We start from the raw sequence: 13,213 nt of genomic DNA on the forward strand, positions 1-13,213 counted from the left end.
AGGGCTTGATTGAGTTTGGCAAGGAAAGATAAAATAAAGAATTGACAGCCTGATGTCTAGATAGTTAACTCACCAACTCATTCTCCAGCATGTCTCACACTGTTCATTGTCCTCTAGGTGAGGTGGCTCCTGTCTGCAACGGGAAGATCAACCAGTCTCAGTCGACCGAGGAGGCAACAGAGGCTACAGAGGTACCGGAGAGCAGCGCTGGTGAGGCAGAGCCGATGCAGGCGCGGCCCGGGCCCCTCACCGAGCACGTGTTCACAGACCCTGTCCCAGCCCAGGCACCAAGGCAGAATGGGTAGGTGGGCTGGGGTCAGAGTAATGGTTCTGTTCTGTTACTAATCAGTTCTGTTTTCATAAGCTTTGTGATAAGAGAACCAGCCTGATCTTCTGATAAAGTGTCAGACTTCTATCCATTTTGTCCCCAAGGAGTATTACAGCTGGGATAATAGGGAGGCAAAAAATGAAATGAAAACAGACATGGCTCAGCCTACAACTGACTGAGTCAGCTGTTAAAATGCAAATATTTGACCTCTCACTATGAATTTAGACCTGTGGTTAAGGCAGATCCTCCAAAGTATGTGTACACTTCATGTTCTTACTGAAGGAGCTTACTCATGTGTGTGTAGAAATGATGATTGATTTATTCTAGTAGTACCTCCGATGTGCTGTAACAGTAACCAAGAAAGCATATTCACCGCTCAAAAGTTCTTGAGACAAACAAGGCTGATGTGATGGCCTTAAGAACAGGTGGAAGTCTTGGATGCAGATTGTTCCTGAATGCCCATGTTGTTCTAAGTTGTTTCTGTTGAAGTTGGAAATGAACAGAGAAAATACTGTTTGTGTAATAGTCCTGCTAAACAGTTAGGGTCTGTAGATTTGAAGTACTTGTTGTTTGTAAGGGGAGGAGGAAGGAAATAGTGTAAATTGCAGATTTGCAGTTAAAAACTTATTGAAGAGCAAGAAGTGATTTGTGTCTTCAAGGGCCCATACCTGTCTGTGGCTGCCAGGCTAGGTGGGCATTCTGTGCACTGCTGCTGCTAAACCTCTAACATTGTTCTTTTGCCTCTTCAGGGAGAATGGGCAGCTGAAGATGGAGCCCAGCACAACACTGCCAGATCAGGAGTCAACCGGGGATGCTGGGACCTGCACCAGTGCCGCCCCCACCATGTGGCTGGGAGCTCAGAATGGCTGGTGTGTTCCCCTTGGGTTGGCAGAGCTCTGTGTCACCTCCCTGCTCTGGGCTCTATTTTTCATGTCCACACACCTTTTGTTCGCTGCTTGTTTCTGGAGAAGGTTTTCATTCCTCATTTCATTGCTCAGCTCACCGTAGTCTCAGGAATTTAACATCACTTTCTTACCTCACCTTCACCTTTCCTACCAGAAGAGAAGACTCAAGCCTGGGCAGGCTGAAGGTGTGGGCCCTGCTGCTAACCCTCCCCAATTTGTTCTCTCTCACAGGCTTTACGTGCACTCAGCTGTGTCCAACTGGAAGAAGTGTCTGCACTCAATAAAGCTGAAGGACTCTGTGCTGAGCCTGGTGTAAGTGTATGTTCCAAGGGTCCTGGAGGAGAAGGTTTGGGGCTTAAGTGATGCTTTGGAGTGGGTTAGCAGCTCTTTCTCACAGACTTACAGAATCACAGGACAGTTTGGGTTGGAATGGACCTTAAAGATCCTCTTGTTTCAACTCCCTGCCATGGGCAGGGATACCTTCCACTATCCCAGGTTGCTCCAAGCCCCATCCATATTCCCAGCCTTGAGCACTTCCAAGGATGTGGCAGCCACAATTTTTTGTTTCCTTTCCGAAGTGCATTGTTTTGTGAGAGAAGTTTCTGAAGGTTTTTAAAAGTTATGGGAAAGCCTCATACCAACCGTTTTCCTGCTCAGTTGCAGTCCTGACCCAATTCAGTGAATACATGACTAGCAATATCAGGAGAAAGTAAGTGGGGAGGAGAAAGGCAAAATTTCACTGAGGGGTAAATTAGGGGGAATTAGTTGAGATTGATGGTGTTTGTATTGTGAAGGAGAAGAATTTCCTCAACAGAAAATTTACAGATGTGATGATCTTACTGCAGTGAAGGTTAAGAGGTGTGACCTCTTGCAGGATGTTCCTGCAATGCTAAACTGACTGGGAATTGTGGAGACTACATAAAGATGGTGCGTGTGGATGGCAGGAAGAGTTTTTTAGTCCCTCACTTCTTTGGAGTTTTTATGTATTTACTATTCTGTTATTTCAGGCATGTGAAAGGGAGGGTCCTGGTTGCTCTGGCAGATGGAACACTAGCCATATTCCATCGGGGAGAAGGTAAGACTCAATGTAATAGAGAAAACAAAACTTGGCTAAAAGTGTAGCAGTGGATTAAACACTACCGAGGTGAGAAAGGAAGTTGCTGGCTGCTGGAGTACAAACACCGAGTTAAAACATAGCTATTATACACTAATCGCTATCCTAAACCATCTCAGGTGTACTCTAACACCACTTCCTGAGCTTTTCTGAACAAAAATGTGTGTAGTTGCTGTGTAGCACATGTGGAGTAAACGTGACACTTTTAGGTCATGTTTTATGCTGTGCAGTTGTTTGAGGTACACTTAGTAAATTCCGTTTCTGGTCCTCTTCACTGCTGTGGGTTTTGTTTCCCTGTGGCTTGAGCAGTTTCTTATCTGTGTTCACACCTGACAGCACATGGGGAATTAGCTAACTGTGACAAATGTTGGCATATGAAGAACTTAGTTATTCATTGAGTAGCAGTTCATTCAGCAAGCAGAAAGATAGAGATTTCTGGGCTTGTGCAATTCAAGTTTTGGTTCAGCCTTTGTCATGAGCTCAAGCCTGACCACTGACACATCAAAATTGTTCCCATCAGAAATAAGATAAAGCTTCATGACATAGAGGCTTCCTGTCTGTGAAGGACACAATATCTGCCTGGTTAGTTAAAAATAAGAGTGAGAGAAGGGAGATCTGATTCCTTCTTCTGGATTTGACACTTTGGGGGAATTATGTTGTAGGTCTGTGTTGTGAGGAAGCCTCACCACAAGGACTGTATGGCCCATTTCCTTTCAAGTTTCTGCATAGTCTTGGTCAGCTGTCTTCCCTCTTCTCCCACTGGTTTTGTTGTACTTATTAGAGAAGCCTGTTCACTTCATTGCAATAAAAGATGTTTAAATTGGCCTGATTTGAGCATTGTCAGGCACCAAACTAAACTTTATCTAAACTAAACATTACGTATTTCATAAGTGTAAGGCTGTGCCTGAAGCAGGAGCCATGAGAAGGTCACAGACATAAGCAAACTGAGCATTTGAGTATCAGCTAAGCCTGTATACCCAGATATATAGAGAAAGGTAGAGGATTCTGTTGTATGCTCACATGTCATGGAGGAGATACATCTTTCCACACTTGTTTTTCACCTCAGATGGTCAGTGGGATCTCAGTAATTACCACCTGATGGATCTTGGCCACACTCACCACTCCATCCGCTGCATGGCTGTGGTCTATGATAGAGTCTGGTGTGGCTACAAGAACAAAATCCATGTTATCCAGCCGAAGACAATGCAGATTGAGGTAAGAGAGCACATGCATGTCTGTGCATGCACACACTTGTGTTGGATTTATTCTTACAGCTGTTCTCTGCTGCAGTGTGTGAAATTCAGAACCTTTGGGTTGTCATTGCTGACTGCAAGACCAAGACTGTCAGTCTGGGTTATGTTATGATCTAATCTGCCAGGGGATATTTATTCCTTCCTCCCTTTGCAGAGCATAATTCTATCAGTAAATCTAAACTGACAATTTTCTTTGCCTTTACTAGGGAGTCTATGAGACCATGTACTGTCCAAACATAGGTGTTTGCTTTACAGTGACTCTTCACTTACAATCTGAGGCTTCTCCATCTGTAGGCATTATGGCACAAAGAAACAGTACAGTTAGCAAGCCCCTGGGATTCCACTAAGGAAATAACAATCTTTAGAGCCTTTTGGGTGAAAATCTGTACAGTGGTGTTGGCACAAATCTGAGAGTGCTTGAAATAATTCTAATTGAGGAGAAAAGAAGTGCTGGATCTGAAGTTCACATTAGTGAGCCAAAGCAGTTTGATCTTTGGAATTTATCCTGGAGTTGTGTGTTTTCCTTTTCTACCAAGTACACTGAAAGCTCTTGGCTTCTAAATGTTCTTGCTCCTGAAGTGGTCTGAAAAGACCATCAACTCTGCAAAGCTGCCATGCAGCTGCTCAAGCAAAGGATTGTGTACAGTAGTGAACTGCTGGGGTCAGCTGGCATTAACACAGCTTCTCCAAGATCTTTGGAACCCAAACAAGGGATCTCAGTTGAGGAAAATGGAATGTATGTACATATGGAGTATAGATAATGGCAAACCTTCTGTGAGCTCATGTTGGTTTATTACTGCAGGCCTGGGCCCTAGAGTGTATCACCGTGTCCTGCAGCCATAGGGAGGAGGAGGAGAGAAGATCCAGCAGGCAGGAATTGTGCAGCAAGATTGATTTATTTAATTATTTTACAAACCTTTTATAGACTTTTTTCTTCATAGTCTAATTGGACAAAGGATCAGCCCCCACCTTGGGGTGATTGGCTAAAATCCTAAAAACATCCATTGTCAAAATATTTTTCTACTATACCATAAACAAGACTTTTCAAGGTTGCAGGTGGCTTGGTTGTTTACATACTCTGCTACCTCTTCTGTGAGAGAGAAAAGTCTCTCATGGACTTAGAAAATAGCAAGAAAATCCTCGCTAGCAGCATTTTTGTATCTACATTGGTTCACCTATTTCAGAAATCCTTTGATGCCCATCCTCGTCGGGAGAGCCAGGTGCGACAGCTGGCATGGATTGGAGATGGAGTGTGGGTTTCCATCCGCCTGGACTCCACGCTGAGGCTCTACCATGCCCACAGCCATCAACATCTGCAGGATGTCGACATTGAGCCTTACGTCAGCAAGATGCTCGGTGAGGGTCTGTTGCTCACTGAGCTCAAGGCAGAATTTGCCCAAAGCAGACCTTGCCCAAGGTCATCACTGACTCCCCAACTCTCATTCATGCTTCCTAGGCACTGGAAAGCTGGGCTTCTCTTTCGTGCGGATCACGGCCCTGCTCATCGCTGGCAACCGCCTTTGGGTGGGCACCGGGAACGGTGTTGTCATCTCCATTCCCCTGACTGAGAGTAAGTGACATTTATTGAAAGTACTCCTGCGTCCCCCCTAAAAAAAAGAAGCTTTTAGGTGTTATTTGTGCAGCATGGCAGGTGGCTCAGGTAGGCTAATGCCTTCCTGACATTTGACACCCTTTGATCATAGCCATGTTCAGGGTGAAAAGCCCAGAGTGTGAGCAGCCCTGGACCTTGACAGAGCAGAGTGATGTGAACTGATTCTGTAGCTACTGTGAAACAGGAGAAACAAAGTTTTGGGAATTGTAGTAAGTCTTCAAAAGGAGGCCACGGGGTGAGAAGTCATCAGGAAGATCTCCCTGGAAATTTCATTTTGGCATAGTCATCTAAATGTATTTTCCAGAAACTGATCTTAGAAAAGCTCTATTTACTCAGATTAGGGCTCAGCTTTATCAGTCAAGTAGAAATAGGTATCCTACACCAAATCCAGCCTGGTGAGGGGACCCAGCAATAAGAGTAAATAGTTGAATCTCTGGAGCTGCAAGTTTAGTTGAAGCTCTTACTAGTCCTGTTCTGTACCTCTGCCCATCAGCATCTTATTTTGAAGAGTCTTATCCAGATCACCATGGGGAAGTAGGATTTGAGGCTGATTGCAATTGCTTTCAACAGAAAGCAGCCAAATGTATGTTTTTTCACCAATGCTCACAGGAAAGCTGAGAAACAAACACCTCTTGTATAAAAGAAGCAAACCTCTTGTAATCCTCCTGGAAGTCAGGCTTGGAATGGTCTCCTCTAAGGGCAGTGAAGCTGGATGTGCCTGGGGCTGACACCAGGAAGGCAGTGAGACAGTTCTCTTCATAGATTGCAATTTTGGTCTTGTTTCTGAGTTCCTTTCTGAAGCCCATTCTGTCTTATGGCTGCTGTCCTTGTTCTGAGTTAAACTTTTTCCCTGCTGTAAACCAATTGCTTTATCTTTCTGCGTTCCTGTAAAAAATGTGGTAAGCAAGAAAATCTCACTAAAAATGTAGCAGTGGATCCTTGTGACATGGTCCCTCTCCCACCTCAGATACCTCATCTGTCCCTGTAAGATAAGAGCAAAGTGAGCAAGAACAGTATTAGTACAAACTCATAGGAGCTTCTGTTGTGGTTTCTCTAGGTTTTATACTATTTTTGTTGCCCCCAAATTATCTCCCAGTAATCACCTTTTTCTTCTCTCCCATCCTGCCCATCACTTCCTGTGCCCCTCTGTGTTCCCACTCCCTGCCTGTGCCTAGCTGTAGTCCTCCACCGCGGCCAACTCCTTGGGCTCCGGGGTAAGTCCACTGCCTCCCCTCCACAGCTGTCGTTCCTTTTGCGCCCATCTCCCGCCCTTCCATTCTACCATTCAACTTCTCTCCATCCATTTTTCCTCATCACTCTTCTGTTTTAAGTTGCGTTAGAGAAAAGCAACCAGAGACAATCATGTAAATATTCTCATTTCCCATGGCTCTAAACAATTTTTTCCATCTTTTTGTTGATCCCTCTGGTTTTTTGTGTTAAGAGTAATTATTCTTCAACAGTGGTTTCCTTACTATGGTAGGCCAGTTTGAGATGGGGACTGGAGGGGTTCATTCGTCAGAAACAGAAAGCAGGAGCAGAGTGTTCTTCCAAGGTCTCCTTTGGTTTTCCAAGGATGCTACTTTCATCAGTTTCAGGCCAATGGCAGGTGGTGCTGTGGTACCTGCCACCTGTAAGTCATCAGACAAGATGTTGAACCCAAGGGGACTTGATAAGCATGAAGAATTGCTTAAGTTTGTGCCAGTTAAGGCAGGGTCTGAGTTCAAATTCATGCTTTTCCAGTGTCAGAAATTAGAGGGGCTTTTTTCTCACTCAAAGACATTCACGTGGCTGTACAGATGCATTATCAACACGTCTCCTTCTTTTAAAGTATCTGATATTAATTGCAGTAAAAAAGCCAGATACTATACACACACTGACTCTGATTCTTCCATCAAAGTATTTGTACCTGTCCCACCATCCTGGCCTGAGCCTGATAGGGAAAAGTTTCTTTTGTCCAAGTCATGTAACTGAAATTCAGCCCAAGTTAAACCACAGAACTACAGATAATTAATGAAGCAATCAACCTCTCTCACAGAAAAGTGAAAGCTGCCTGGTTTAATATTGTTCCTGTTGTACTGATGTGGGTGTGTGCAGAAGGAAAGCATCTCCCACCCTGAGCTTGGAGCACTGGTCTCTGTTGCTTGGTGAGTGGAAACTGTCACATTCTCGGAGCCTGGTCATGAAGGATGCAGGCCCCTGAGCCCTCCTTGGAAGCTGTGGATGGTGAACATCTGAAAGATGTTCATTGCTGGAGTAGCTGACAATCTGGTGTCATGGTTAAATCAAGAAATGAGGAAGGATCTCACTCCACTTCTGTGATGGCTTTGAGTGGGCTGAGAGGCTTCACCACACCCAGAGACTGCTTTCAGCAGCATGTGTGCTCATGACTGGGCATGAGCAAAGGACTTGACTTGGAAATTGAGCAACGTCACTAATCCAGAGCAGTTATTCTCCTCCAGGTGCCCTCTGGGGACAGTGGACACTTTGGGTACCCTGTCAGCTACGAAAGATCAAGGTCGATCCTAGGACAGCAGGTTATTTCTGGAGGCTGGACAGAATCACTGCTGGTGACACCAGTCTAGCTTGCCTCAGTCTGAAAGAGAGGGACTGTGTAATCTGGTGTGTTCTCCTCCATCGCATCACTCATACAAGACCTTTAAAGAGACCTGCACCTTTAAAGGTTTTCCTTCACGGCTCATGAGTTTTCTCTTTGACTGAGTCCCTTCTGTAAAGGGGACTCAAAGCTATCACTGATGGTGTTCCTGCTCCCTGTCCCCAGCCAACAAGACTTCACCAACCTCTGGAGAGGGCAGTCGCTCCGGTGGGGTCATCCACGTGTATGGCGATGACAACAGTGACAAATCTGCCAGCAGCTTCATTCCCTACTGCTCCATGGCTCAGGCACAACTCTGTTTCCATGGCCACCGTGATGCTGTCAAGTTCTTCGTCTCTGTGCCTGGTAAGGATGTGCACAGCCCTCCCTCTGCAGGGGCTTGTGCCTCCATGCCTTTTGTAGTAGGGGCTGGAGCTGGTCTGTAGCAGACGAGGGTCCAGGCCACGGCTGGCACTTCCTGTGGTTTACACATCTGTGTTTAAACTGGAGTGACGGTCAGATTTGACTAGCAGAAGGAATTGGTCTGCCCAATGTGTTAGTGTGCGTGTGAACTGTGTTGGGGCTGAGCAGAGGCACCGACAGCACTTCTGTCCTCTCCCAGGCAATGTCCTTGCAACCCTGAATGGGAGTGTGTTGGACAGCCCTTCGGAGAACCCCAGCACAGCAGCCACTGAGACTGAGGGTCAGAAGCTAAAGAACGTCCTGGTGCTGAGTGGAGGAGAAGGGTACATCGATTTCCGGATTGGTGAGTGCCCTTGGTGGGGGACATCTGGAAAGGTAGCAGGTGCATAGCTGTGGTCATGGAGTGAGGCATCACTGTTGGTGGGGAGCCAAAGCAGAAAAACCCTGCACTGTTTCTCCTGCGTCAGGCTGTGAGGGCTGATACGGATTTTCCTTGCATAGCACAAGGCTGTCAACCTGTGCCCTGTGGCTGCAGTGCCACACGACTGTATTGATGCCTACAAAATCGAGAAACAAAACAACACACTTTCAAGACAATATTAATATAGGAAGTATTATACAAGCAGGTCTTTAGTTGGAGGCCTCCAGGTGCAATATACGCATGTGATACAGGACTTCTACGTTTTTATAAGTTTAATAAATTAGCATATTTAACAAATACTGTCCAATTAGAAGAGCAGTTGGTTAGGTAATTTTCCCCGGGTTCTGCCCCACTAGAGTTGGTCCAAGAGCTCTGCCCCACATTTATTATGTTTATGATACATGGTAAAAAGCAAGATATCCTTGGTTGACTAAAGAGGCAAGACTAAATAGTATTTCAGGAATGTGTTAGAAGGTTAGCTTGTTATTGTTCTAAAATGTAGGGGGAAAGGGTAGGAAAAGTATGGGGAGTTACAGCCATGCATTAGCAATCTACAAAGCTACAATTATTTGAAAAATACCATGAAACAACATCAGTATGAATGGCTTTGGAAAGAACAAACCCATCTGTGCCACTGGTTCCAAACATTGCTGCCCCACTATGATCACCCATGGTGCTGTTGAAGGTGCTCTGTGTGTAAAAATCGGCTTCCCTGAAAGGAAGGGTGATCTTTGCTGCTGCTGGAGCTGGTTTGTCCCATCCATGTAGTCCAGTTTCAGAAAAAAGTGGTATTGCTCTAAATGTTCTCCAGGCACAGAGAAAGATCTCAGCTCAGTGTCTGTTATCAGACTGCTGGGACTCTAAAAGGTGTATTGGCCTCTTTGGAGTATTCCAGAGCAGCGCACTATGGCATTTTCTTTCCTGCCACTTTCACTATCTGTTTTCTCTCTTCAGGGGATGGGGAAGATGATGAGACAGAAGAGAATGCAGGAGATGCCACCCAGGTGAAGCCAGTACTTTCCAAGGCTGAACGCAGCCACATTATTGTGTGGCAGGTATCATACATCCCTGAGTGAGAATTCCTCTTTTCCCGTAATAAGTGTCCCTCCTCCCGCCTGAATGCCAAGATGTACATACAGAACGCCTGCATTATAACTCCTGCTGGAAACTGACCCTGGACAACTGCAACGGCTCCTGCCTTGGACTGTGACCCCCTTGAACCTCTGAACTTGCAGCTTTCGTCTTGGGCCCGTATGCTTTTGGCGTGGTTAGATTCTTGTTCTGCTCTGGAACTGGCGTCTACAAGGAGAGAAATGGCAGTACATCATGAAGTGAGCTTGGAGCCAGAACTGTGCAAAACCTTTGCCCACTGTCAGGAGGGACAGCTGGAGGGGGGTGGCTCAGGTTCTTGGGCAGGTTGCCTCACTCCCACCTGCATGAGAAAGAAGTGTGTCCCCAGGCATTCCCTGCGAAAGCAGTGATGGTGAATCACTTCTGCAGCACCCCAGCAGAAATCCCTTCTAGTTCACCAGTAGACTCCTCATCTTACCCTTATTCACCCTTAAGCACAGAATAACATCCTCTGGACTTAGAGCAACCAAGGGTCCAAGGAACCCTCCAAGGAGCATCATGGTTTTGGCAGCACTTCTGCTGTGGGGCTGGAGAAGGCAACAGCACCCTTACAGAGGGGATCACGTCCTCCATCTTTGCAGGGAGAAAGTCCCTTCTGCTGCTGCTGCCTCAGCAGTCATGTGCTGGGTGCCTGTGTGTGTCCCAAGAGGATTGTGTGGTGGGCTCAGATGGGAGATGGGTGTTTGACTGTAAAGGCCAAACAGCCATAGTAGCAAAGAGGTACTGGAACTTTGCTTTTTTAAGACCAGAAAAGGCAATATTTTTAACCCTCCCTTCCAAAAATGCCAGACAGTAAAGAACTCCTGAGATCATTCTGAAAGGTGGTTATCTCTGCATTCCATTTGGTGGCTTTTAAAACACAGGCAAGGGCAGATGGTGTTGATCTGCTCTGAGTTCTGCACTAACACATTGAAATTGCCTTATCTCAAGGCTGTGTCTCTTTTCCAGGACCTGCTGGAAGGAGATCTCTTTTCACAAAGACTTGGAAAACAGAGACTTGGCAGTTGGTTAGGAAAGACTGTACAGGTGCATTCAAGGCTATGTCTCACCTGATGTCACACAGAAAAAGGAATTGAGGCTAGATTCCTGACATCTTTTACCTAACATCACAGGCACTGACTGTGCTAGTAAGGAGTTTGAAAAGCTGCAAATTTCTGACTCCTGGAAAAAATGGACAGCCCCCAAGAAAAGCGGTGATAGCCCCTTCTGTCTAAGCAATGCTGAGTGATTACAGATGTGCATCCTGCTTACAAAAGAAGCACTAGAAAATGGGGCCAGGGAGAGTGGTTTTGAGCTCAAGATGCAGAATATGGAAGTTCCGGGTTTAGAGGCAATGGTGTGTTCCCCTTTCTGACACTGTCCCACAAGGACAAAATCTGTGTCCCTTGAACGCTCTTTTCTGGGTGTGCAGGACTAGGGCAAGTTGCATTTGTTAGAGATGAATTTGGAAGCTCCTGGTGGTCGTATTGTTTCTTCCCTGACCTGTGCAGCACTCCAGGGTTCACAGAGATGTCTTTATGGCAGTATGGGGACAGCTGGGCAATCCTCCACCTCCTGGAAAGCTCGCTGCTGTGTCCTGTGCTTGCTGCCATGGACCAGGCTTGCAGGTCCTGGTGTGCTGCTGGGATGCCATATTCCCAGGGGATGCTCTAACATGTGGCATCTCTCCTGACACAGCAGCACCGAAGCCATTTTTGTATCCACAGTTCAGGAAAGGCTGGGGTATACATTTCCCCTGCAAGAAGGCAAGAGACCTCTTTGGTGAACAGAGGCCTCAGCCAGCCACAGTGGTGCCCATGCTGCGTGTGAGCAGTGCTGGTGACACACACCCACCACACCACTCCTCCCCAAGGCAGGAATCCAGCTAGAGGGCATCTTCCAGATATCTGTGTACTGGGCTCTGCGTCTGGCACGAGGTTAAGGGATACTTGGAGCCACCACCTGCATGTTGGGGGACCTTTCACCAGGAACATTTCACTGGGGCACTGCTGACTGTGCCAGGCTTCTCATTCACTTTCGCCATATGCTTTCTGCTAGGAAGACCTCTTTCGATCCCAACACAGAGTGCATTGAAGTTAACAATATAACATCTAGAGCACAGATTCCACTGTCATGTAGTAGTTCATCAGTTAGGGCCAGGCAAACTTCAGAATTTGGGCTAGTTGAAGGGGAAAAAAAAAAGCCCTGGTAGGGTTCAGTTCCTTAGCTCTGTCTTTCATAGGAAAGTCAGAATTGCAACATTTGTACCGCTGACTGTTCTGTATCTGGTTTGAGCAGTTGAAGGGACAGCACTTGGTCTCCTGTCACCCACTGGGCCCTAACAATACGAGGAAATCTCCCATCAGGTTCCTTTCCAGCTCAATGCCATGTTTTCCTCCAAGAGAAGCACATGGCCCAGAGGGGCAGCTGCAGGGGGGAGACCCAGCCTCTGCTGATAGCTCCTGTGGCCTTGGGTGGCTGCGGGGCATCAAGGTGTGAACTGACTGGCTTCAGTACGCTTCTCTGTCATATCTCCACTGTGATGTATGTAAAGTATCTTGTATGTTACAAAAGGATTTTAAAAAGTGTCTTAAGGCCTGTAAACTCCGCTGTTTGGTCTGAAGATGGCATTCTGTAAAGAGCCTGCTGTATGAATACGTTCCCGTGCTTTGTCCCCTATGCTATCAACAACAAACTGTATCTGTTCTGTATGTAATAAACATGTTAACATCAGCTTGGGCAGCGCATTGTGTTCCTATGAAGGCACTGGGATTGCTGCTCAGTCTTTAACAGGACACTTGCAAGGGTGGGAATGCAGCTCAAGTGTTTTCTGTTGAGCAGTTCAGTGGCAAGAAATGAGATGTGGATGGTTCACAAAGCCGGAGCAGAAGGGGCTGGTCCAACAAGCCACAGTGCAATCTGTAGTTTGTACCAGCAGCAGAAATAAAAGGTGGAAATATAAGGTGAAACAACTTCAGAAATACAAGCTGGAGCAGAGAAGCATGCACCTGCTGGCTTGCTGCAACTTTAGTCAGGGTGGCCCTTTCAGGTGAACTTCCAGGGATAACACATCAGGTCAGTTTTCAACACTGTACAGGGTGGCACTTCACAGCCCCACAGGCATTGGTGACATCAGCATCATTGAACTGCAGGAAGCCCCTCAGTCCCAGCAGCACTTGAGACACCTTCATAGTTGTTTTGTAGAACTGCATTGGTTCAAGGGCTGGACATGGCAATGTGCAAGGGAACCATGTCCTTAGGAGAGGAGCATCTTCTGCCCCGAGCAGGGAGCCTTCTTAAGGCGAGTCACCTCCATGACCAACACACGCACTGTGGTGTGGCGCAGGCCAGGGTGTCGTACAACTGGCAATGCAGTTAATGGAGGCACCTCAACAATGAGGTTTGGAAACACATGCTAGGATCCATCCTGAACCCCTGGGGCTGCACCCTTCGA

General features: G+C 46.6%; 1 protein-coding gene across 31 annotated transcripts in view; it reads left to right on the plus strand.

Moving 5' to 3' along the window:
- MAPK8IP3 (mitogen-activated protein kinase 8 interacting protein 3) overlaps positions 1-12,492 on the plus strand; it is a 73,331-nt gene extending 60,839 nt beyond the window's left edge. For 28 of the 31 annotated variants that reach the window (XM_042037650.1, XM_042037651.1, XM_042037655.1 and 25 more), the window contains 11 exons: positions 118-301; positions 1,078-1,197; positions 1,465-1,545; positions 2,241-2,308; positions 3,414-3,562; positions 4,785-4,956; positions 5,057-5,170; positions 6,388-6,426; positions 7,992-8,171; positions 8,428-8,571; positions 9,604-12,492. In XM_042037650.1, coding sequence (XP_041893584.1) covers positions 118-301; positions 1,078-1,197; positions 1,465-1,545; positions 2,241-2,308; positions 3,414-3,562; positions 4,785-4,956; positions 5,057-5,170; positions 6,388-6,426; positions 7,992-8,171; positions 8,428-8,571; positions 9,604-9,725 — 1,373 coding nt within the window. In that variant the 3' untranslated portion in view covers positions 9,726-12,492. The remainder of the gene's footprint in view (positions 1-117; positions 302-1,077; positions 1,198-1,464; positions 1,546-2,240; positions 2,309-3,413; positions 3,563-4,784; positions 4,957-5,056; positions 5,171-6,387; positions 6,427-7,991; positions 8,172-8,427; positions 8,572-9,603) is intronic. The other 3 variants (XM_042037661.1, XM_042037682.1, XM_042037681.1) reach the window with 1 other exon arrangement.
- The last annotated feature ends 721 nt before the right edge of the window (positions 12,493-13,213 follow it).

This window comes from Corvus kubaryi, unplaced genomic scaffold (genome assembly GCF_017639235.1).
Source record: "Corvus kubaryi isolate FWS band 111438036 unplaced genomic scaffold, C.kubaryi_AGA036_p1.0 37387, whole genome shotgun sequence".
NCBI lineage: Eukaryota > Metazoa > Chordata > Aves > Passeriformes > Corvidae > Corvus > Corvus kubaryi.